At 38.1% G+C, this 26,589-nt stretch overlaps 1 protein-coding gene across 4 annotated transcripts in view; it reads left to right on the forward strand.

Moving 5' to 3' along the window:
* Positions 1-13: 13 nt before the first annotated feature.
* The window catches only part of HPS5 (HPS5 biogenesis of lysosomal organelles complex 2 subunit 2), a 40,552-nt gene continuing 13,976 nt past the window's right edge, over positions 14-26,589 (forward strand). Inside the window, exons 1-15 of one of the 4 annotated variants that reach the window (XM_039350794.1) lie at positions 14-352; positions 3,530-3,675; positions 5,303-5,413; positions 6,035-6,099; positions 6,931-7,123; positions 7,875-8,008; positions 12,000-12,215; positions 13,530-13,601; positions 14,443-14,531; positions 16,203-16,381; positions 17,676-17,834; positions 18,365-18,524; positions 20,646-20,769; positions 25,554-25,703; positions 26,096-26,167. In XM_039350794.1, coding sequence (XP_039206728.1) covers positions 3,577-3,675; positions 5,303-5,413; positions 6,035-6,099; positions 6,931-7,123; positions 7,875-8,008; positions 12,000-12,215; positions 13,530-13,601; positions 14,443-14,531; positions 16,203-16,381; positions 17,676-17,834; positions 18,365-18,524; positions 20,646-20,769; positions 25,554-25,703; positions 26,096-26,167 — 1,823 coding nt within the window. In that variant the 5' untranslated portion in view covers positions 14-352; positions 3,530-3,576. Of the gene's footprint in view, positions 371-3,529; positions 3,676-5,302; positions 5,414-6,034; positions 6,100-6,930; positions 7,124-7,874; positions 8,009-11,999; positions 12,216-13,529; positions 13,602-14,442; positions 14,532-16,202; positions 16,382-17,675; positions 17,835-18,364; positions 18,525-20,645; positions 20,770-25,553; positions 25,704-26,095; positions 26,168-26,589 lie in introns of all 4 variants that reach the window. The other 3 variants (XM_039350792.1, XM_039350791.1, XM_039350793.1) reach the window with 3 other exon arrangements.

The raw sequence follows: 26,589 nt of genomic DNA on the forward strand, positions 1-26,589 counted from the left end.
GACGCAGGTCTCGGCGAGGGGCGGGTTTGAAGGAGGTTCTTAGATGGGAAGAGAGAGAGAGAGAGCGAGCGAGAGCCGCGCGCTCGCGCTGTCACGCGCCGGGGCTTCTATCGAGAGGCGGGGCTGTGGAGCGGCAGAGAGCTTCGAGTCGCTGAGGTGGTTACATCGTTGCATTCGGCTGCCGCGGGCTTCAGTGTTTCCATCCCAAGGCTCTGGCACGGTTGCCTGGCTCTGTTTCTATTGAAGAGAGTTTTAAAAGAAAACGACGGCTTGGTCTTCAGGAGCGGTGAATCCTTTGAAGTCCGGACTGCTCCTTTTCAAGGGCTTTTCTGCTCGGACTCGGATGTTATCGGTAGATTGTCACAGATAGGTATTGGGGGGCGTGGGTGGGAATACGTGTAGTTCAGAGGTTCCCAACCAGGAGTGCGAGGCGATATTCCAGATGCGAAAACTTGGGTTTTCGAAATTATAGTTTCATACCTAATTCGTTGCCATTATTTTGAACTGTTGTAAGGGGTGCGAGAATATATCAGAAGCGTTCTAGGGGTGCCGGATGTAGAAAAGGTGTAGTTGAAGCCGTTTCTCACCCATTTTGATTTTTTTTTTTTTTTGGTATGAATCCTTTCGCGAAAGTGTTGTCTCCGCGGGGGGGGGGGGAGAAGCCGATTGGGACCGCCTATAAAGCCCTGCTTTTAATTTGCTTCAATTATAGCTGTTGTAGCGCGGAGCTCTCTTGATTTGCACGAAAGGAGGTTTTGCAATACAGAGCCGCAACTTCGATTCTTAAGCGATTGTCAGACCTATGTATGTCTGCTATTCTGCGAAAGAACCCCCTAGGAAGAGAAGTCAACTCGGCAGGGTACTCAAATTACAGGGATGTCGTTATATATAAAGCCACTATTTAGTTAGCTAGGCTTTTAGATAAGGAAGTAATTTTCTGTAAAAAAAAAAAAAACCAAAACCCTACAAAGCAGGTTTCTATATTTTTGTGTGAATTGTATTTGATTCGTCTAATGATAAAAGTTTATAAGGTTAATGATACTCTTGTTCTGGAACACACGCTGACCTAGAGAAAGCCTTTGGAAGTGGAGTTAGGTGTAACTTTGTTCAACACAATGGAATGGAAGAAAAATGTAATGCATGGAAAGCATTCTCACAGTATATTAGCCATGATGAAGACAGATTGTGGATTAAGTTGAGAGTTTTAATCGCATTTTGAAACCATAGCTTGCAATAGTTATCTCAACCCTGGCTATGGTCATTTCTCTGGAAACGCTGGAGGGTTAGTGATTTAACTTGTACTTTCAGTTCCTGGATATAGAATGATGGAGCAATAGCAGTAGTTCCTAAGTCATTCTGCATCTCCTGTATTTTTTTCTCCTAGTTCCTCCACTCAAATTAGTGCCAAGAGAAGAGTTAATTGTGTCCCCTGATTAAGCCACCTTATGATGAAAGTGCTTTATATAAAAGCTAAACAGTTGGGAAAGAGCCACCAAACACTGTAAATGTACCTTGGAAACACAGGGGAAAAAAAAGACTGTTCGGTGCCCCATCTATAAGTCTCTTGCATGATATTCTAAACCAGGGCTTTTCAACTTTTTCACCCATTGTACCACTTTTAGGATATGGCAATATCCGAGTACCACCAGTCGCCTAGCAAGGTGTCAAAAACTTGATGACCAAAAAAAAAAAAAAAGGAAAAAAGTGATAACGTACAGGTAGTCCTCAACTTACAACAGTTCGCTTAATGACTGTTTGAAGTTACAATGGCACTGAAAAAAGTGCCCCCCAAGCCACAGCCGAGCAAGACACCTGCCTGCCCACCCAGCGGCATTCTTCTTCCTGTCTGAGGTTTTCATTTCTGCTGGGGATTGGCAGCGGAGGTAGGGTGGGGAGGGGTGTTTGGTTTTTATTCCATCTGTCCGCTGGGTGGTTGCAGCAGGTTTTGGTCACTTCACATGACCCTCGGACACTGTGACCATCATAAATATGAATCAGTTGTCCAAGCATCTGAATGTAAATCACAAGACCCTGGAGATGCTGCAAATTCCAGCTGATCGGCGCTTCTGGGCTCAGCAGAAGCGCCAGGATCAGCGCCAAGCTCAAGCTGGAGCCTGGCGCTGATCCTGATGCTTCCACTGAGTCCTGATAGCCCCGAAGAAGTGCCGATCAGCTGGAAAGTAGCACTGATCCTGGTGCTTCTACTGAGCCCTGACAGCCCTGCAGCTCCAGCCATCTCTTGCTCAGGCTTGTGTGGTTCTGCCACCGGTTCAGCTCATTCCCCTCCCCTGCTACCACTTTTCTAGGATGGTTGCGTACCACCTGCCAGGTGCCAGTGTACCACAGGTGGTACCCCTACACTGGTTGAAAAGCCCTGTTCTAAATCACAGTTAGGAATTTATATGAATACAAATAGTCCTGAGCCCAAAATTTCTGTTGCTAAGCAAGGCAGTTAAAAATGAGTTTTACCCCATTTTATGATCTTTTTTTGCCACAGTTAAGCAAATCACTGCAGCTAAATGAATTTTGTGGTAGGTAAGTGAATCTGGCTTCCCCCATTGACTTTGGCTTGTCGGAAGCCAACTGGGAAGGTTACAGATAGTGATCACATGACCCCAGGACAGTGCAACTGTTATAAATATATGTCAGTCACCAATTGCCCAAATTTTGACACCTGACTCTGGAGATGCTGCAATGGTTCTAAGTGTGTAAACTGGTCAGAAGTTAAATTTTTCAGTGCTGTTGTAACTTCAAACAGTCACTAAATGAATGGTTGTAAGCTCCCATGTAATTTGCTAACAAGTACAAATGTGATATTCTAGAGAGGCAATTGGTCTTGCCATAATCTGACAAGTTTATGTCATCTTCCTGAAGTTGATTATCTCTGGCTTAGGACAATGTATACGTATTACAGCTTGTAAAATACAGGTTTTAGCTTAGCTCACTATGTTACAGTAAATTATTGCAGTTTGTGGAGCAAAATATAGATTAGCATAGATGGCAAACCTTTTAGAGACCAAGTGCCCAAAAACTGGCCACACCCCTGTCCCACCCCCTACCCTACCCTACCCCCTGCCCCACCCCCATCCCCCGCCCTGCCTCCAGGGCTCGCCGCAGATCGCCCAGGCAGCCCAGCAGCGCTATGGCGGTCACGCCCTCTGCCCGCGCCCTGCAGCATCAACTGTGCACGATGGGGTGTGAGGGCAGAGTCTTGTCTATGCTGCCTGGCTGTTATGTCCTTGGCTGCGCTGCTCTGCGTGGACCACACTCAGGGGCGACTCTCTTTTAGGGGGGCTGCTGGAGAGGAGGGGATTGTGGGGGGAGGCGAGGCTGGGGCAACAGCACATGTGCCCACAGAGAGGGCTCTGAGTGCCACCTCTGGCATCCGTGCCATAGGTTCCCCACCACTGAACTAGGTTAACATATCTGCCATCTGGATGTTGGGCATTTTACACCTTGAGTATCAAAATTGTAAGTTTAGGAAGCCAAATTAACAGTATGAAATCATATTTCACATTTGTCCTTACAGGAGGAGTAGAAAAATGAAGCAATAACATTTTGTGAGAGGCCATTATCATGGCAGCGATACCTGAATCTTGCAGCCATGTTTTGGCAGAGTTTGAATGCCTTAGTCCCCTGCTTTCTGCTCTCAGGCTGGATTCCAGTCGCCTGAAGGTGTGTTTCAGTCGCAACCATTCTTCTGTCTTTTCTCCCTTTTTGACTGTAATTTGATATCCTATATATCAATAATGTATACTACATTATAATGCAACACTTATAGTTGCTACTTTATTGTTTCTAACCATGCTAGTTGGTGTGCAACAAACAGTTTTGGACAAATAAAAGTAAAAAGCAAATTATAAAAATGGATAACAATGGAATTAAAGAGTGTAATTGCAAACTGCCGGAGGAAGTGAAAGGGTAATATTTTGTTCAGATATAACTTCTGTAGTTTAGCCAGATTAAATGTTGCTTCCTGTTTCATTTTTCAGCTATGTATTTGATTAATGGTCAGCCAAAATATTTTGAAAATTAGTTTCACTTTTTATTAGGACTTCTCAAAACAGATGGTTACAGATAGTCCTCAACTTATGACCAAAATAGACTGCTGAGTACCCCATGTGTAAGCCTCTTGAATATAGTTATTCTAAACCACAGGTAGGGATTTATATGAATACAAGTAGTCCTTGACTTACGACCACAATTGACCCAAAATTTCCACTGCTAAGCATGGCAGTTGTTAAGTGAGTTTTGCCTCATTTTATGACTGGTTTTGCCACAGTTGTTAAGTGAATCACTGCAGTTGTTAAGTGAATCATGCCCTCGTTAAGTGACTCTGACTTCCCACATTGATGTTGCTGGTTGTAAGCTGGCTGGGAAGGTTACAGATGATGATCAAACGATCCTGGGACAGTGCAACCATCATAAATGCCTGCCAGTTGTGAAGCACCTGAATTTTGATCACATGACCTTGGGGATGCTGCAGTGGTCATATGTAAGATGATCACGTCACCTTTTTAGAGTTCCATTGTAACTTTAAATGATTACTAAACGAGTGGTTTTAAGTCAAGGACTACCTATACTTAAATTAAGACCATTTCAGACAATTGTCTCTGAGCTTTGTTTGTTTTAACCATGCATGTTCAACAAACCTGTTTAAAGTTGGAAGACACAATAGCTTGTTTCATGTTAGATCTTTGGTCTGCAGTAGATTTACAATCACAAACACTGTCTTATTAATCTAAAAAGAAAGCAGAAGTATCTGAATTTTGCAGGTAGTGAAGAGGCATGCACAATACAAAGTTCTTTACTAATAAAGTTACTCATTAACATCAAAACATAGTATGGTGGTGTTTGTGAGCTGGACTATTTCTTTAAAGAATACATATACCCTCTTTTTTGATTAAGGGCAGCATGTAGTCATTGCGGTATGTATCAGGATACACCTGGTGAGATGCAAAGGGAAGGAAATGTCTCAAAGAAACGTGGCTGTCTGCCCATAGGGAGATGTTTTTTGTCTTCAAACTCCATTTTTCATATTGGTTGTCTCCATACCCTAGCTCTTCTACTTTAGCCAGTCTTATTATAATGTTTTTAAATGTTAACTTATAAAAAAAAAATATGTCAGATGTGTGAAGGGGAGTGGGAACCACACAAAAGCGTTAAGGAGCCACTTGTTTATGGACAATGTTTTACGCTAAACAGATCTCCCCTGCCTGTTTCTTGGAAGTGAAAATATGATTATATGAATCAGAAACAAAGTGAGGCGTTTTAGTAACACTTTCCCTTTCCCCCCCTTAAGTGCACATGTATAGGAGTTTCTCGAAAATGGTTAGCACTAGGCAGCTCAGGTGGAGGCCTAAATCTCATCCAGAAAGATTGTTGGAAACAGAGGCTTTTCCTCACTCATAAGGTAAGACCTTGCAACAACCTTACGTGTAAGAATGGATTGCAATGGGCAGGAGTGGGGAAGGATGATTCAGAAAAACAACAACAAAAGAAAACAAAATTAATTTTAGAGGCCTAATACAGGTAGTCGTTGCTTAATGATTTGTTGCTTAACAACTGTTCCAATCATGATGACACTCCCCCTCAAATTACCTGTGATTCGTCCTCAAAGTTATAACTGCTGCACACACATACACACACACACGGATCACATTTCACGTGCTTGGTAACTGGCTCACATTTATTATACTGCATATTTGGTTGCAGTTTACCACAGTCATGTGACCACTATTTGTGCTATTTTTGCTAGTTTCCAACCAAAAAAAAAAATCCATTTGGGAGAATGGATTTGCGACCTGTATTTGTTCATTGATAAAGCTTGTGTAAAGCTCATGTCTTGAGTTTTTTGAGGGTTAAGAGGTTGAAAAAAATCCATTTAAAATCTTAGACCTTAGAGTACAAATAAGTAATGTCAGCTATTATGATTGGAGTGGATAACTTAAAAAAATGTATGTGGTGTAGGAGTCAGACATTGTGGAAACAATATGTTGCCTAGGATAAGTCTGATCATTTTATCTCCTTGTAGGAAGGTGCCATTTCCTGTGTTGCCTTTTGTTTACATGATGAGGATTATGTTGCTGTAGCTACCAGGTAAGGACATGTTAACTAAATGATTTATGTACTGTTCATCATGACATTTTGGCAAGGGAAGATTTATTTCAGTGATGCAGGCAAGATGTTCATATACGTGTTGAGAAAAATGAAAGTGAAATGAATGTTAAAATTAGAGATGTCCAGTCTTTTTTCCAGGCTACTCATCCATTTAACTAGACTTTTAAGTTAATAGCACCGTATATTTAGAACTTCAGATGTTCCATTGTCCTACCACTCATTTGTGTGCATGGGATGAAGAATAAATATGTACACTATCAGCTTGTCTTTGTATCCAGAAACATTGCATGGTGTGATTAGTTCTGACTTGCAAAATATCATAAGTGGACTATTATGCTCTCTTTTATATAAATAAGGGGAAAGAGAAGGATGAAATACTTAAATTCAAGTGTCAAACCATAGTTTGTCAGAACAAGGCTAATATTATTTGTCCTTCAGAACAAGCAAGAGGTAAGTGCTGCTTAGAAATAAGTCAGCATGTTCACACTGACCCTTTTTCATGTATAATGTCCACAAGTATCTTTTGAATTTTATTAAATATATTATATTGGCTCCAGGGTATTCTATCTGCAAATAACACTCTGTTTGTGTAGTGGGATCCATTGGAGGAGGATTGCTAAGAGAAGAGGCATACAACTTCTTTTTTTTTTATGTAAGGTCTAATCCAGTGGAAGAATTTGAAATGACTTCATTTTACAATTAACATGTGAACTCCATTGTATCTTTTAATATCTAATTAATTTGATATTATAATGAATGTAATATAATGAATGATTGGTGGCTTAAAAATAACAAACTTTATTTTTACAGTCAAGGCCTTGTTGTTGTATGGGAATTGAATCAAGAGCGTCGTGGGAAGCCAGAGAGGATTTATGTCTCTTCTGAGCACAAAGGCAGAAAAGTAACAGCTCTTTGTTGGGATACTAATGCACTCCGTGTTTTTGTTGGTGATCATGTGGGGAAAGTGTCTGTGATCAAGATTAATTCCTCCAAACAAGGAAAGGTATATTTTCTTACTGAATATCGAACGTAAGAGCTAAGTCTACAAACGTTAGCAAGTCTTAACAGTCAGGATTTCTGATCTCCAAGGTACCAACATCTTTAAAGAAAGCACAAGCTGCAACTTTGGGAGGTTAATATGTTAATTTGTTTGAAGGATTTCCCCTTTATTCATCTCAGTTTCAAACCCAGGAAGAGGTTTAGGTCTGATGATAACTGCCAGGGTGAAATAGGTTGCTTCCATGGTGAGCATAGGAGGTCAGTTTGTGAGTTGTGATATAATGGGAAATTCTGATTTTTGGTAGACTTTTTGGTCCAAACTCAATGGACCCAAATTTGACAGTTTGGATTAAAAAAAACACATAAAAATACATTTTGGATTATTGTGGCATCCTTGTGGAGGATCCGTTTTTATTGTGAATTGTGTAAGAAAATAATGTCTACTAAAGTATGATGCAGATTTCAGTTCGAAGAAGAAGCCATCCTGGCACTGCATGCTCTTTTTTTTCTCCAGTTCATATTAATATTTAGAAAAATGTTTTCACTGATCCTTAGATATTAATGATGTGCAGTTCCAGACATTTCAAGTGTAACATGAAATGTACCTCAAAAAATTGAATGATATGTAAAGTTTTCTTTTGCTTTTGTTTTCTTGAACAATTTATCTAAGTAATTTAATTTTGAAACTCCTGTTCTCAATGAATGGATTAATCAGGCATGTAAAATATGAGCGCATTTTCATTTTTTTTCTATAGGCTGCTACTGCATTTGTGATGTTTCCCATTCATATTATAACCACCGTTGATTCTCGGGTGGTTCAGCTTGATTTTCTGGATGGCAGATTGCTTATCTCTTCTCTTACACGCTCTTACTTATGTGACACGGAGAGGTAATTAAAATATTAATTACTGTCTATGTAAATTTGATGTCATGCAGGTAATCTGCAAGGCACCTTTGAAAATAGTATCGTTCACTTAAAAATAAGGTTACATATTTTTGTCACACATTTAAAGGTAACATTAAATTATATGTTTTAGGTCAAATTCAGATTGTCATGAGTTCTGCACAAGGACTAGTTAATTAGCCTGAAAGTTATGCTATGAAAGTCTTGCATACATTGAGGTAATAGTAACTGAAATAGAAATAAGAAATATCATAATAAGCTACGAAGCACAAATTAAATACTTTAAATTGCAGAACAGAGCTGTAACATAGTTTGTGGCTGCTTAGTTGGCAGCAATTTTCATTAACTAGAACACATGACAAATCTGCTTTTATTTTTCCTCTTGCTGAGCAGGAATCTTTCTTCACTTATTCCCTCTCTCTTTGCCTTTTTGATCCTCCATTGAGAGATTTGGCTTGCTTGCCTGCTTTTCTACTCCTTGCTCAGATTCTTAGTTTGGGTGGCCAGATCCAACCCTTCTTCTTCTTCTTCTTCTTCTTGGTTACCTTATCATACTCTTTCTCCAGTCTCTCAGCTCATCTCCCCTGGCCAAATCTCATGTCTCTTTTGCCCTGTCAAGAGACTTTGGTTCCATTCCAGAGACAGCACCACTGGCAGATCATGTGAATAATAATTAATCGTATATGCCATCCAGCCAGCAACTCTGGCTGGTTTACAATTCCTACAAAATTTAAAAACAATAGTACTAAAGTAAAACAGCACAAAAAAGAACAATAAACCACAACAAAATAAACTCAGAAGAGAGCAGAAAGGAAGAAAGGGATATCATTTGCCTGGGCAATGAACCAGGTGTTTAAGGGTCTTCAAAATGCTAGCACTGTAGGAGTTGTTTGTATTTTGGGGGGGGGGAAGCCCCATTCCAGAGGGCAATTCTTCTGACATCTAAATGGGTGGCATTGCTTAATCGATGGAACTCGAAGTGTGCCAACCATGTGAAGATTGAACTGGTTGAGCATGATACTGTGGGAGAGAGATGGTCCCTTGGGTGACTAGGCCCTGTGCCACGTAAGGCCTCTGCCATGTAGGGATTTATAGGTAGTGCCAATACCTTGAATAACACCTGGAAAGAAATAGTTCCTCCCTACCCAGCTTTGATTGTGGCTGTGGGTGGACTGCTCTGCATCTGGGAATTTTATCATCTTTGGTCTTGGATGGTGTTCCATTACTCCAGACAGACCTGGTGGTAATTTGGGATTCCTCCTGAAGCCATGACTTGGAGGGTTTTTGTTTAACTTCATATTGGGTGCTTGTTATGGATAGGAAGGCTCTCTGCTCCATCATTCATGCCCTGATGATCTCCCATTTAGGCTATTGCAAGATGCTCCACATGGGGCTACCTGTCTGGTCCTGCTCCACCCCTCCCCCAAGGGTTTATTGGGGCTTCATCAACTCTAAATAGTATTTCCCTGGATTCACCTCCACACAGGAACTAGTGCAAAACCTAATGAGTCCAATTCTCCCATCTGGGAACACAGAACAAGTGCATAAAGTCCCCTCACCAGATTCAGAGGCCAAAGATAACTCCATGGTCCAAGCACAAATCAAAATCCAACTTCAAAGTCCAAGAATCAAGTCCAAAGTCCAAATCCAGTAGCAGAGTCGAAGTTTAAGTCCATGGAAAGAATCAAAATGGCTGAATGAATACATGGCAAGAAATGGATAAGTTGCTCCATGTTCTGGACTGAATTGCAAATGCAGGTCATCAGGACGGGTGAGGCTCTGCCTTGCGAGTAACTTCGCTGACTTCCATTGTGCCTGCCTCCTCTCAGCCCTGCACATTTGCAGATCAGGTGGAGGAGGCAATTCCTCTTCATTCCTGCTGCCCAGCTGCAGTTGAGCACCTTCTCCCCTCTGCTCTTCCTGTAAGGCCCCTGCTCTCTCCATCTGCAGCTGCGCCTCTCCTTTTCCTCTTGTCAGCCGGCTGTTCACTCTGTCACCCTTCCGATGACCTCTCCACTGATCTTGGCCTCTCCACTCCTGGCTCGGAGCCCTCAGCAACTTCTTGGAGCTGCTCCATGCCCCCCTCCGAAGTCCAACTGGAGCCAACTCATTTGAGCCATCTCACTACCCTTGAAAAGTATTCAGAAACTTCAGCTGGTATAGAATAAGTGTAGGCACCCAAAGTATGGCACATATAACGTGTATAAGAGTTTTTTTTCTGGTTCCAGTTCAAGGGGTTGGCTATGATCGTTAAAACCCTATGTGACATGGGGCCAAGCGATTCATGGAATTCTTTATTCTATTATATCATCCTGTTCCACCCGGTCAGGCAGGGGAAGTACGTTGTGGACCTCGTCAGCTAAAGAATTCCAATTGGTGGCATCCAGGAAGAGGGCTGTCTCTGCCATTGCCCCCACCCTTTAGAACATTTCTGTCTCCAGAGGTGAGGTAGAACCCCCACTGTCCTTGCCTTCCAGAAAGGTGTGAAAGCATGGTCTGCGGCTTTGCTCGGGGAACACAGAGGGAGCTGTGGGGCTGATTAGCGCTCTGAAAGCACTCCCTTCACTCTTTAACTAATTTTTAACATTGGTTTTTAATCATCCTTGCCTCTTTTTAAAATTTGATTTTATATACTGTTTACATGTTTTCATATTTTATTGTTTGCTACCCTGGGTCTCTCTGTGAGGGAGATAGGTGGTTTCAAAATTAGGTAGGTAGGTAGGTAGGTAGGTAGGTATATAGGTAGGTAGGTAGGTAGGTAGATAGATAGATAGATAGATAGATAGATAGATAGATAGATAGATAGATAGATAGATGAGAGAGAGAGAGAGAAAGAGAGAGAAATTCAGTGACTGGGCTACCCCTTTTCTTTATAGCCATCTCTAGCAAGGATTATTGTTTTTATACTAGAATCTTTCCATCATCAGATTGGTTTGTGAGCAGCTTTCAATCAGTGCTTGCAAAACTCTACAAAGAGAGAGCTACAGGTAGTCCTCAACTTACAACTATTTGTTCAGTGGCCATTCAAAGTCACCATAGCACTGAGAAAGGTGACTTATTACTATTTTTCACACAACCGCTGCAATATCTCCATGGTCATGTGATCAAAATTCAGACACTTGGCAACTGCAATGTATTTATGACAGTTACCGTGTCCTGGAGTCATGTGATCACCTTGTGCGACCTGACAAGCAAAGCAATAATTCACTTAACAACTGTAGCAAGAAAGGTCGTAAAATGGGACAAAACCACTGTCATGCTTAGAAACAGAAAGTTTGGACTCAGTTGTGGTCGTAAGTTGAGGATTGCCTATTTTACTTTAAAAGCAGAGTTGAAATTGAAATTTTGCTCTTTATAACATTCCCAGAATACTGTCTAGTTTAAATAGCAAATTTTACAATCTTGTGATATCTTTATGTTCAGCTGTAATCTTCAGATTGTTAAAGCCTGTACATTTTATAAACTTGAAGTATGCTGACGCAGTACCTCTATTAACTTTATTTCCAAGGCTTTCAGATAATTTACAAGGCTTTCTATTTATTTTACTCTGCCCTCTGCACAATCCAAGATAAAGTTTCACAAATAATTTGCTTTAGAGATTATGCTCTAAAAGAGGGTAAATATAATAAAATTTAAGACTCAAAAGTGCAGGTAAGTTCTGGCTGCCTCATCCTTCACATTCCCCAGAAGTCAAGCCAAGATAACACAGACAAGTTTTGATATTGTTCCTGCAACTTCTTCAATTTTCAGGAGTGGCTTTTGATACTATAGAAAAATGAAATTCAGGAAGGAGACGGAAAACCCTGTTAACATAAAAGACTTCCATTTTTCTGTTGTTGGGTATAATTTCTTGTATTTTATAAGATAAAAAATAATATCTACTGTACATATAAATATGGAGATATGAATGACTTTAAATCTTTGACGTTTTTTAAAAGTGTTCAGTAAATTTTCTTCTACATTTTTGGTTAAATAGGGAAAAGTTTTGGAAGATTGGAAATAAGGAAAGAGATGGTGAATATGGAGCTTGTTTTTTTCCTGTTGGAAAGAGTGGGGCAAATCAACAGTCATTGATATATTGTGCACGGCCTGGTTCACGGATATGGGAGGTGAACTTTGAAGGGGAAGTGCTGAGTACACATCAGTTCAAACAGTTATTGTCATCACCACCTCTCCCTGTTATTACTATCAGGTATTGTTTCTAATGCAACTATGGGATGTGTAGATTTGAAAACCAGTGGGGTATGTGCCAGGCTTGATTAATATTTGGAAAAGATTTCATCAGCATTCCAATATATAAGTTAAAGTGAGAAGCTGAAACAAACTAATCTTATCAGCGCACATTCTGTCTGTGACTTTGATATAGTCATTCCAGTAACATATACCGTATTTTTTCGTCTATAAGATGCACCCTTGTATAAGACGCTCTGGCATGCAGTTTCTCTGCGCCGATCAGCTGTTCGGTGGAGCGCCGAACAGCTGAGCTGGCAAATCCGGAAGTTCGGCCAGCTGACGATCTTACCCCCCTCCCGTTAGTGGCAAGCCCACAGGGGCTTGACACCCGCACCAGGCAGCATGGCAGCCCACACAGGCACGCCCTGGGCTGTGGAGGTTACCATTATTTTTCCGTGTATAAGACACTGCACTTGTATAAGACGCACCTGATTTTTGAACAGGGTGTTTGCAGGAAAAAATAGCGTCTCATACACGAAAAAAATATGTTATACAAGATCATGAAGATTATGAAAAGGTGCCTTTAAAGTGATGCCAATTTGAATTGCTTCTGAAATTTCTCTGCTGATTCACATAGGAAGAGATCCACAACAAGTGTCTTTTCAGACTAATGCATTTCGTTAAAAGGCAGAAGCTTTTGTGAGGATTGCTCACTTCAACCATCTGGTGAAGTGAGGTGTAGCTTTCAGAAGCTTACACTTTTTAATAAAATGTGTTTGACAAGGTACTGTCGTATTCCTCTTCCTTCCTTGTGGTATCTGTCCACAGAATCATTTAAGAAAAGTGATATGGATAGGCAGGCAAAGATACACTGTCTGAGCTAGTTTTAGTGATACATCTTTTTATACAAATGATTATATAGAAAATCCTGACAATATCCAGTTGTAGAAACATTGCAAGAAATAGATTTATGTTGGGTTGATGTGCCAAGCTTTCAGATATTTGTCTGAAACTCTCTATAAAGTGTCACTTGTGATACTTATATGGGGAACATTTGTACATAACATTCTTTCTATTGATATATAGACCAATGCTTTAAATTAGAAAAAAAATGTTTAGGTGTTTGGAAACATTCTAAAAAAAAAAATAAGGTAAAGTTTGGAGTAAAGAAAGTAAATGAATAGGTTTAAGAAAATAATTTAAAATAAAGTTATTCAAAATTATAAACAGTACCAGCTTGTTGTGATTTAACAAAATAATCCTGAAGCATGAAATAAAACTGACGCAATTAGAAGAACTAAATTCTCATATACGTAAATGTATTTTTTTAAAGGGAAGATCCAGAGTATAACATTTCTGCATGTTCTCCTCAGTCCTTGGCATTCCCCAGGCTGCTTTATTTAAGGTAAACATAAAGCAACATCTCTATTTTTATAAATTGAAAATTCTTAAATTTTTATTTGATTCATCTTTTTTATGTATTTATCTCCAAATATGTTCTGCATTATCCTCAAAACAACACTGTGATATTAGGAGATAGCGACACTTCACATATTACATTAACCCATAGTTTGCCTGCAGTGTTTATTGAATAAAGGAAAATTGTCTGGGTTTGCAAACTTGCAAGCTATTTAAATCATGGTTTATTTGTTGGATTTTTTAATACCATCTTTATAAAACACAATAAATAAATCCTTGTACACAGCCAAAATCCAAATAAAGTCACATTATGGACTTGCAAGATGTATGAACAGAGATAGTCATTGTTTAAAAGTTATACTGTTTTTTTAATCAGAATCGGGATTTAATGGATTAATCTACTATTTAAGTGCCACATAAGAAAGATTTAGAATTGCATTGTCATAGGAACAGTTTCTGTGATTTTTTTTATGACTCACAGAGACTTCTGCTCCTTTATTTACATTTCTTGCCCTACCAAGTATGATGAGTGCAGTGCTCTGTTTCTCTGCTGCAATGGCTTCTCACATTACACTTTTATCATCTATGCTGGTTTATGTGGAAACAGATGAGAACCAAATTTAGGCTTTTGGATAAGCCAACCTTGCTCTGTTTGAGAGGAAAGAGTCTTTTTCCCTCCACCTGTTTCTAAGGCAATGAATGCTTCTCATGCAGTGGTGATGTTCAGATTTTGAAAAGTCAGAAATTAAGAATAGTATCGGTGACAAACAAATACAAAACATTTTGACCACACACATTTTCTTTACAAGCATTGTGTTTCCTTACAGTGAGCATTGTATAATGACATGGACAGAAAGAAGCATTTATATTTTCATTCCTCAGAATGTCCAAGTTCTCCTCTGGAGTGAAGTGAAAGGTAAATGTAGAGAAAATTGCTTTTATGCATACTTGAAACAATGCCAATGAAGTTTTAGTGTGCCCAAATATCCTCCTACAAAAGTTTTAAGCATTTATTGTATGACAATATGACTCTGTTTGCTGTTATGACAGGGAAAAGCAACTTTGTGACCTTTGCAGCATCTCTCTCAGTCATGTGCTTGCAATTAAGTCAGTCAGTATGCATGGTCCCTGTGCCTGACCTATTTTTTTTCTACCTGTCCCAGATTGCCTAAATATACTGTATCTTCCTGAACTGCTTTTCTCTTGTGAACAGGAGTCCCTCAAATTTGCTAACCCCAAAACACCTTAATTGATTAGAACTCTGATTGTTTCCTAGTTGTTTTCTGAAATTGATGAGACCCTAATCAGTTTTGCACCTTTTTGTTTGCCTTCTAAACAGCTACATTGAGCTACTAGACCAGTGGTTCTCAACGTTTGTGTGACAGCGACCCCGTCACACAAACGTTCTGCGCATGCGCGCCGCCGCGCGCATGGGTGTGGGGCCGCACATGCGCAGCGTGCATGCGCGGCGGCACCCCCATGCGCAGCGTGCATGCGCGGCGGCGTCCCCATGTGCGGCATGCATGCGCGGCGGCGCCCCCATGTGCGGCGTGCATGCGCGGTGCCGCCCCCATGCACGGCGCGCATGCGGGGCGCCGCCCCCTGAGGGGGGAAAATGGCGGATCACCGCCTTTGGCGACCCCCCGAAAAATGGTCGATCGACCCCAAATGGGGTCGCGACCCATAGGTTGAGAACCGCTGTACTAGATAAACAGGCTTGCTAGCACGTTCCTTTCTATTTGTGATTTGTGCCTGCTTACTCTCTTTAATCCCTTTCTCTCCAATGAATGTAAATACAAACGTAAATTCTTTTCTTGCTAATTATCCCTGTCCCAGGTGAATATTCCCTAGGGTGGGGTTTTGTCCTTTTACCTGGTTCCCTCATGTTTCAAATTGTAGGAACCTTCTCCATCATTTGGGCCCACCTTGCTGTTTGGGTTTGTATCCTTCTGTTGCTGTCAACCAAAGGAAAGTTGAAGTAAAATCATAACACAGTCACACTGACATGATTTTTCACTTAGCGGCTGCTTTGCTTAATGATTGAGTTGCCAATCTTAGTTACGACTAAAGGAGGACTATTATACCTCTGTCTTGTAAGCTTGCATCTTAACAAATGTGTGCAGACATATATTGCATAGACTCAGGACATAGTGATTTGCAGTTTTTATTTGCGCAGTGTTATAGTGATTGACTTATTGCTGGTGATCTTCCCTCTCCTTTTGCTTTCTTGTTTATTTATTTGCTTCAATTGGAGATTTATCAATTTCCTTTTGCTTTCTCTTTTATTTAGTTCCTTAAATTATAATTAATTATTGAATTATATAAAGGAGGTCCTCCCTTTAAAGAAAGAAAAAAGCCCAAATTTTGTGTTGAATAACTGTGATAGTCTAGACATCCTAGGAAGGCAGTAGAAAATTGGCTGTTTCTGATGCAGGACAGATATGCTATCAACTTGTCCTTCACATGCCTGTAAACAGAACATTTTTAAGAGAAGAGCAAATTTATTCTTGATTATGACATATGTGCAGTATTTGAAGCTGGTTTTGAACTAAAGTTTTGATTAAAGTTGTAATATTTTTCTTTCTAGACATCTATGATGTTGCAATATATAAAAATGAACTCTTCTGCTTACATACCAATGGAAAAGTCTCTCATCTCTCCCTTCTGACAGTTGAAAAATGTGTGGAACGATTGCTTAGAAGAAGCTTTTGGACTCTTGCAGCCAAAATGTGCTGTCTTTTCCAGAATTCTATTGTTTTGTGTCGGGTAATAATTGTTTTTGTTTAATGTTGTTTTTTTTATTCAATGTTTAATATATTCATTTTATTTAAAACAATTCTGATATCTTTTTTTTTTTACAATATACATCCGTTGCTATGTTTTTTAAGTTAACTCCTCTTAAGGTGTGCAGCTGGCATAGTGGCTCAGCGGTTAAAGACACTAAGCTTGTCAGCTGGAAAGCTGCCAGCCCAGGTTTGAGACCTGAGTGCCTTGCAATGGGGTGACCTCTTGTTACTTGCCCCAGTTCCTGCCCACCTAGCTGTTCAAAAGCATGCGTATGCAAGTAGATAAATAGGTACCACTTGTGTGGGAAGGTAACAGCATTCCATGCACCTTGGCATATAGTCATGCTGGCCACAGGACTAGCAAGGAAATGTCTTTAGACAATGTTGGCTCCCTCGACTAAGAAACACAGATGGACACCACCCTCTTGAGTCAGACATGACTGGACAGGGGAAGCCTTTACCTTTTACCTTTAAGATTTACAGACTTGTTTTCCTTCAGTCTCTCTAGGGGAGAGGTGGGGAACCTTGACTCTTTTATGACTCGTGGACTTCAACTCCCAGAATTCCTGAACCAGCATGGCTCAGCTTGGAACCCTCTCCCTTTTCCCTCAGCATGGCTGGCTCAGGGATTCTGGGTGTTGAAGTCCACAAGTCACAAAAGAGCCAAGGTTGCCTACCCCTACTCCAGGGATTTCAAGATCGTTCTGAACTATATGGGAGGGAGCAGGAGCTATAGAATTTTGTATTTCCTAAGCATATAGTGGATTATTTTTTAATACTTAGAATTTCATCTTTGTAAATTCAGATGATTTAAGATGGTTTGTTTTTGATTAGTTTGTTATTCAATCTTTCTAATATCAATTTTTAGAAATGCAGTTTTATTGTTTCTTTAATCTCTTCAGGATCAGATACATATTATTTTAATCCTTTTGTTTCCTGTATGTTAACTATAATTTTACTAAGAAAGCTATAATTTGTGCTGGACTAGAACTCCCAATTTCCTGGTTTTTCTCTCTTGCAGCCTTAAGCAACAGACCAAACTGACTCCTGGAATATAAATTGGAATGATTAAACTATAATGTAATAATAAATAATATTAAATAATTAAATCATAACCAATAATTTCTTAATAATGACTTATAAATCATTCCAATTTATAGATTATTCTTTATAATCAATGTGTAATATATTTTTCCAAATAAATTTAAAACTCTGCTATAATTTTATAAAGCCTTGAGGTTTTTTCCTTAGACATTCATTTTGTACATTGTTAGGCAAGAAAGCTGCTTCCTGTAGATAAGCTGGAACATCTGAAGTTACAGTTGGATCTTTCAACAGAAACTGATCTCATTACTCAACTTGAAGAGCTGATCTCAAAACTTGAGCCTTTAGATTCTGCATGCAGCAGCAGAAGAAGCAGTATTTCTTCCCATGTAAATAAATTTCCATACATTTTTTTTCATTATATGTGTTACATTGGATATGTTAGAAAGTTGTCAAATATTACATTTTTTAAAAAATCGAAACAACATTTGGCTTGTATGTTTTATCCCAAGAGTCTCTTGATTTGATAGAAAATTAAGCATAATATGATTCAGAGAAATTCAATATGTATTTTGCCTACAATAAAAATTATCTAGGAACTCAACAGTTTTTCCTTCTGCAAATAATCTTTGCCATAATAGCACTAACAATGCACTTGCTATATTTACTTGTGATGTATTATTTGTGTTTGGGATAGTGCTATACTCTTGGGCTGTAGAAATGAATACTAGCCCCATCTATACATTTCATTTGCTTGGAAAGTTAAAAATTAATTATAATTTTTCTTGTTAAAATCTATAGGTCTTTAAAGCAACTTGGCTTTGATTTATCATAAAGTAAATGCTTTAATGTACATTTAATTTTAGGTGCTGCTTTATAAGAGGCAATGCATAGTTTATATTGTGTTTTTTTTTAACAGGAGAGTTTCAGCGTATTAGATTCTGGAATTTATCGTGTTATTAGTAGAAGAAACAGTCAGTCTGATGAAGATTCTTGTTCCTTACATAGCCAAACCTTATCAGAAGATGAAAGGTTGAAAGAATTTCACATACAACAAGAAGAAGAACAGCTTGAACATGGTAATTTAAATGTTTGTTGGGTACTTTTATAAACATGCAGTTGGACATGCTTTGAATACTTGGAGAACAAAATTGCTCTAATTCCAATAATTTGGCATTATTTGGCCTTTATATAAATGACATTGAATTGACATCAAGATAGGATTGCACTGATTTTGAATACTAATTTCATATTAAGACTAAATAATAAAAATGACAGCATTCTGTGCTATTTTCATGTGTTCACCCATATGTTTTGTCCCCTTTTCTTACTTGGCTGTAACTAATTCTGAATTTTAATGAGCTGTCAGAAGTTAGCTGGTTAGCTAATTCAGTGATCAGCTTTGCTCATTGTTCCAAAGCAGAATATGCTTTTTTTCATTCTGGCTTAGTGTTATGTGAGTCTATCCATTGTGGTCTGTGAATCGCAGTATGTGTAAATCTGGCCATATGATCATGATTTAAAAATTGGACATTATAATCTTTATATACTTGATACATTTTAATATATTGGAGAATCCACATTTGGAGCACTTCCCCTTTCTTCTTAATGCTGTATTGCTTTCATAAACAGGTCTATTATTTATTTCACATGGTGAAACAGAGTACAGCATTAATGCATCTTAAAAGAGTCTTTGTTTTTATATTTATGCTGCTTCTTCTGGCTGGGAAATCCTTGTGAGGTCCAGCAACCAGAATGTGTAGACTATTTAGCCATGACAAAGTCATGTTGCCTGGGGGTATATCATGAGGAGGCTAGTCTACATTGCTCCCCAGTAGGTCTATGCAAAATGCATAAGATTGGTAAAGAACTCATTGATTCTGAAGAACTCCGGAATGTAATGTTCTTCTCTAGACCAGTGGTTCTCAACCTTTCTAATGCCGCGACCCCATAATACAGTTCCCCATGTTGTGGTGACCCCCAACCACTTATACATCACCGGGTGCCAGGGGCGTGGCCAAAGAAAAGGGGGGGAAAAATGGCGGACAGCCTTGTTTGGCGACCCCCATGAAATGGTCGTTCGACCCCAAATGGGGTCCCGACCCACAGGTTGAGAACCACTGCTCTAGACCATGCTAAACAAGATTAATGCATTGTAGAATTGTATACATTGTAGGAAGAGAATTGTGTTACTCTACCATGGCCAAAATGGAGTCTAATAGCATCTTGTTTGTTTAACAAACTTTATTAAAAGACAAGCTTTCATGAGCTCACCTCACTTCAGCAGCTGCATCTTATATAGTGAATGGCAGTTCACAAAACTTTTTTTTAATAAAAATTTGTTGGTCAGCTACAGTGTCTTTTGAGTGTTGTATTGTACTGTACTGTATACAGTATGTTTGAGTTATTTCCATATGGCAATCTTAAGTTGCAACTAGAATAGCACCATATTTATTTTATATGCTGTGTTTTGTGAGCATTGTGTGGTAACATTGATAATATGTGGCTGTTTATATAATAAGTCAAGAGTCTGTAGGAATTCTGTAGCTTTACCATCCAAATAATAATTAGATTTGACTCTGATTAACTTTCAAACCAAGATAAGGCCAGGTACATGCTATCACCTTGTAAGCTATAATATATTATAATTAATGTGAAAATTCATTGATAACTTTAAGTTTTACATGTTTCTATGTACAATTATATATACAAATTCATTTAGACCTGCTCCCTTATAAAAGGGTAATGGAAGTCTTTTCTATTTTTGTCTCAGTTGAAACCCTCTCTTTTAGAATATAAAAAGTCTTTTAATAATTGGTATGCAGATGGCATAAATTACAATATGAAGAAATTACATTCCTGACATTTTTCATTGTGAGACATATATAAATGAGTGAATTCTAGCAGAAAATCCTGTTGATTTCTTTTCCCCATTATGGTTTGCCATATTCTAATCATACCTTTCTGGGGAAAAGAAGTTTCTCTATTCTTTGGAGATTCAAAATGAATGACCAGTTTCCATTGTAATTTTAAAAGGTGGCAGTTGTGGCTGCAGAATTTTTAAAAATCTATTTCAGTCTGAAAAAACTAATGGGGAATGTCATGTGGCCATTCCTAGACATTATAGACAAATCACTTGACAAAATTCCTAAATGTTGTGGTTTTATGTTATGACTTTACATTTTAATTCTGTTCATTAGACAGCATATCTCATTCTTCTCTGGTGGTGGACAATGTTCGGAATGAGACTTTTCTTCCATTCAGTATTCCATTGCCATTCCGTTCCCCATCTCCTCTCGTCTCCCTTCAAGCTGTTAAGGACAGGTAAAATTGCGTGTGAATTTTTTATCCATTACATCATTTTTTTGTTTAGTTTAATTTAAACATACCATATTAATCCATATCTTTTTTTCTCCCCCCAACTAACTTTCAATTTGCCCAAAGCTAGCTAACAGAGACTTAAAGATTTCTTTTAAAAAATGTCAGGATGGTGGAATGAGCAATGGACTTCTCCAGCATGTATTTTGCTTGTGAATTTTCAGATATCTCTGAGTGTGCTTAAAATATCTTGGGCCTTTGGGAAATGAGGGGTTTAGAATCAATAGTTGACCACTTCCTTCACAAGAAGGTGCCTGTACTTTATAACAGTTTTTTTCCCTCCTTGCTTGGTTGAGACAAATCTCAATGGATCGACTCTGTCTTGAAACTCCATATAGTTTAGCTGGTCTTCTTTGGGACAACTTGGTTAGCTGGCAATAAGGGGAGTTCCCCACTCATAAAATGTGCTTGCTCAATATAAACTTTCCACAGTCACCATCCGTTGTGATCAAAGGCTTCAGAAGAAAGGACTATCCTAACCACAAGCACCTCAGGCTTTTTAGAACAAGCTGCCAGTGGTCTGCGGGCAGCATTAATTCAAACAATGTGATTAAGACACTCCTTCACTAGAAGGAGTGAAAAAGTTGCATGAGTTAGAGAAGTTTGTGTAAACCATATGGCCTGAGCGAAGCAACTTCCTCTGTCACCAGCCAAGCAAATTGCCTTGAAGAACAAGATCTTCTGCCACAAGGAGGCTGCAGGGAGCCTTGCGACTAGACCAGGGGTAGGCAACCATGGCTCTTTTATGACTCGTGGACTTCAACTCCCAGAATTCCTGAGCCAGCTGTGCTGGCTCAGGAATTCTGGGAGTTGAAGTCCACGAGTCATAAAAGAGCCAAGGTTGCCTACCCCTGGACTAGACTGACTCAGGAAGATCTGCCACTCCTGATGGGGGAAGAAGAGCACATCCCTTGAAAAAGATACTTTATGCATACCGAAAGCCCATCTGCCATTTTGTGAATTTGTAAAGTAATAAAAAAGAGGATTGAAAACACTCACTGTGCAAACCTTGAAGTGAGATCTAGTCTGTGACAACCACAGATATGTGATAACAAAGCTGCAAGTAATATGTATGTCCCTTTTCTCTGTTCTTTCTCTGGCATAATATTTTTGGCATGGAAAGTAGTCTGTTTCATTTACTTGGATGGCTAATTTTATGAACAAAATTATTTAACAGGAACATTTTTTGAATATAGAAATTGTTTTGGAGGTAAGAACCCCATACTTATTTACGGGATAATAGTTTTCTTTTTTATTGATGAGTCTCTTAAGATATGCTGACTTTTCCATTTACTCTTTATTCTGCACTGCTCATCTTCCCTTTTTACAGTAATTTTCCTAAACATTGCAATTAAAAAAAATGAAAACTAATACTAAAAGAATAAAAAGAAAAACTGTAAAGTACAGAAAACAAAAAGTGCAGAAAACAAAAAAAGAAAAGAAAAATAAGAATAAAGAAAAGAAATGTATAAAGAAATGGCTTCAGCCTTCATCACAAGTATAAACAATTTGTAACTTACCACGTTCTCTTAAAATACAACAAATGATCTCTTCTTCCCATATCTGATGTCTTATCTATAAACAAATCCTTAAAGCCTCATTGTTCAGTCCTGATCAGGGTTACCGGAGATAATAATATGTCTACTTTATTTGATTATACTTTACAACTAACTCTATATTTCTTCCTTGTACTTTTAACAATTTTGATCTTAATCCCTTCAAATAATGTCCTAGAATTTTAATTTTAATTTTTTCTTTGTTCCTTCTCATAATTTAACAAGTCTCTTTTGTAAATCCAGTATAGGAAAGTTATCTAGGTTACTTTTTTTGGTTTGTTATTTCTATATCCCTTTTAATTATGAAGACATCAACCGATTTCATTTATATATCTAGTGTAGCATCTTTTATCATATCATGCTTGTAGCCTGTCATTTTTTAAATCTACTTTCAATCAATCTCAGTCTTATCCAGCAAAATTTGTTCCTCTTCCATAGTAGCTTTTAAACACAGTCTATAATGGCAGGCACTCTTAAAATTAAGTTCTGGGTCATAGTTATCCTCTGTATGTCCAATGTTAAAATACTTTGCTCCGTTCTGTATTAGTAAGTCAAATTTAAGTGTTCTCCTTTAATTTTAAGCTTTAGTTCCTTCTGGCTCCATCTAATATTCAGCCTTCAAGATCCCATTCTATCTTTCTTTTTTTTTAAAAAAAAAAAAAGACTTCAGAACAAAGATGTTTTCCATGATAAGGATTCTTATAATTTATTTCAAAATCTTATTTTAAATCCACTTAGACCTTTAGCCTTTTTGTAACTTTCCAAAATCAGTGTTCTAATCACCTTTTGCTGTTTATTCTGAAAAAAGATTTTTTTAAAGTTCTTAAACTTATATTTAAAACTTCTTTCGCGAGGGATTGAAGAAAAATACACCTAGTGCTGTAAAATGTGTTGGTTCAAACCAATTAAGAAGCAATTTCCAAAAGGGATTAGAAAAGGAAGCATGCAAACTCAGTGTCCATAGAAGTGGCAACTGTAGTTTGAGCAAAGTTGGCTATTTCCTCATCTCCCAGAGCTCTAAATCAGCTGGAGACTGCTGCCTTGTAGTCTTCTTGCCAGGAGCACTTGGGGGCAATCTCAATTCTTTCCTTGTCTTATTCTCAAGTAAGAATCAAACTGGCAGGAATAGACAACACTCCAGAAGACAGGCTTAAGATACAGAAGGATCTGGACAGACTTGAACATTGGGCGCTATCTAACGAAATGAAATTCAATGGTGAAAAAAGTAAGGTACTATATATAGGCAAGAAAAACCAAATGCATTGGTACAGTATAGGTGGTACCTTGCTCAATAATAGTAACTGTGAGAGGGATCTTAAGTGTCCTAGTGGACAATCACTTGTGTGCTGCAGCTGCCCAAAAAACCAACACAGTGCTAGGCTGCATTAACAGAGGGATATAATCAAGATCAGGTGACATGTTAATACCATTTTACAATGCCTTGATAAGGCCACACTTGGAATACTGCCTCCACAAGCCTACAAGCAGGTTATCAATATTGTAGTATTTTATTACTTGGTATGAAGCATTGTTATCATGACTATTTAATAGAATATTTAATAGAATTATCTCCCATACATTAAGACTTGAAGCTGGCTGAATTGGTAGCTACTGATAGTGCAGAACAATAGTTCCTTTTATCTGTTGTGAACTTCCTATCATTTATTTTCATGGAATAATGCCCCACAAACTTTCAAGACATTGAAAGAGGAAATGAGATTTTCTCCAGGCATCGAAGCCTCCCAGAAGTTGACCTTGAAGGTCAGAGGGACCCCAATATGGTATGGATGTCAGAACTGCAGGAACGGAGGAACTAGAAGAATTTGGTGACATTTCCTAATGGAAGTTCCTTTTTGCTCATGTGTGATCTTTTAGATCTATTCTATTCAGTTAGAATAAACAGCTAAAACCACATAGGAAATGAATGTGACTTACAGTTAAAATGAAAGTAAAGTTTTATTGCTTTTGTTTTTCTCCAAATAGTGTTATGCTGTTTTGAGGATAGTAACAAATTACCTTCAGGTTTTGCTGTGTTTTATTACTTATGCTGTTATTTGAAAAAAAAAAACACCTTGCTTTTTTAGTAATAATAGTGATATCTAATTATCTGTGTATGCCTAATATTACAGAATTTATTTTTTGATTTGCATATAGTATATGTTCTTGAGCTCAAGCAATTATGGTTAATTCTTTTATTTCTGAAAGCTACAATAAATGCACCCTCCCAGCTTCTTTTCCTTTGAAAAGATAATCACCAACAATTATTTAGATCTGTCTCTGGTATATATGCAAGAAACTGCTGGTGACTTTTTTCCAAAGACGAACAGCAGGTTTTTTTTCCTCATCCTTGCAGGATGTTTTACATTCAGCAAATCTAATCAAGGAAGTTTTTATGTTCTTCTATATGTCTAGTTGAGCATGCAGGTTGAGATCAGACTTTGGAATAATCCTATTAGGTCCAGTGTTCATTCTCTCTAACCTCTCCCCTCCAACTATTATATTGATTTAAATCCTAAGAATAGTTCTGAAAACACTGAAATATTCATCACCACTATTTCAATTATAGATGTAATACTGCTGGTAGTGTATATTTTCTTTGTAGGTCAATGCAGTGAAAATCTATACATACTGGCAATTTTTGTGTATTTTAGAAAATATACATATTTAACAAATCTATATGAGTGGTAGAGAAGTTCACTTAATTCTGACATTTATTGCTTGCAATATTCCATTTAAGTTTGTTTGGTTCAGACCCCAAAAATGGTAAAATATGATATTAGAATCAAATTGCAATTAGATTTAATAGATTAGATTTTAAGCAAGTTACTTGAATTAAAATAATGAAAAGTTTTAGTGGCATTTATGTTATAAAACTTTGACCAGTATTTTAATTTTCCATAGTGGAGTTCAGGCATTTTGTTAAATATTTAGATGAAACGTAGCAGTCAAGGATGCTAAACATTTTAAGTGTAGAAGCAGGCCTTTTTTTCTGTATTTTGCTTTAACAATCGAAGATTGGGATGATTTTTAGTGATTCAGAATCTATGCTGATGCTTAACTAAATTCCCTTTCTTCATATTTGCTTAATACTACAAACGTGATATTAAACCTATCCACTTTCCTTTAGTATTCTGCTCTTTCCGAGAATCATACCATTTTTGCTTTGATTTTTAGTGTTTCTAGTTTTGTACGGAAAACCACAGAAAAGATTGAGAAAATTGGTACCCTTCATCTGAATCCGGATCGAATCAGACAAGAAGTTAAAGATGAAGAGCCACTCTCAGAAGTGCCTGCCAAATTAGAAGCTCAGCTTCTGGAAAAAGAGTGAGTCCAATTACATTTCACCCTGTGCCAACACTTCTTTTTCTTTTGGTATGATAATGAATTAGGCAAACTACACTGCTTTGTCACTTAGCTATGAGAACCTTACTAGACTTCTCATATTACAGATGCATGCCTAAAAGTTCTTATTTTGATCCATTTTAAAAATGCCATTTAAAATTACTATGGGAATTGAACTGGGATAAAAAATACATTGCAATATAAAGTGTAATTTAGATTTTAAAGACTGTTTGTACTATTGAAATGTGAAAGATTGAGTGCAGAAGTAATCACAAGACTCGACTGATCTTTTAAGTGCTCCAGAACTGTACAGAAATGAAACAAAAAAGAGGATTTTTTTTTAACATGCACCTCTTATTTATTAAAATGTCAAGAGTTGAGCTACAGAGCCAGTCTCCAGAAGAGGATTACTTTAAAGACCTCAAAGCAGTAACTACAGAAACTCTGTAAGTAAATCAAGGTCTTTTAAAATGAAACATCTATACTGTTATGCATTCCTTTGAGTAATGACAGATTAAATATAATAAACTCATATGTAGGGTATATTGGATGGGATCAGACATATGTTCTGCATGTAGATGAACTACATCTTTCTGTGGAAGGAGTTCCAATCCAGCAGAGATGTTTGCTGGAAGAAAAGGGTGGAAAGATAATTTTCACAAAAATTCTCTTCACTCAGAGTGGATTGCAGATGACTGGCATGTATATAGCCTATAGCAGGGCTTTTCAACCTTTTCACCCATTGTACCACTTTTAGGATATGGCAATATCCGAGTACCACCAGTTGCCTAGCAAAGTGTCAAAAACTTGACCCCCCCCCAAAAAGGAAAAAAGTGATACAGTACAGGTAGTCCTCGACTTACAACAG

The sequence above is a fragment of the Crotalus tigris genome, unplaced genomic scaffold (assembly GCF_016545835.1).
Source record: "Crotalus tigris isolate CLP2741 ecotype Arizona unplaced genomic scaffold, ASM1654583v1 scf7180000018354.2857554, whole genome shotgun sequence".
NCBI lineage: Eukaryota > Metazoa > Chordata > Lepidosauria > Squamata > Viperidae > Crotalus > Crotalus tigris.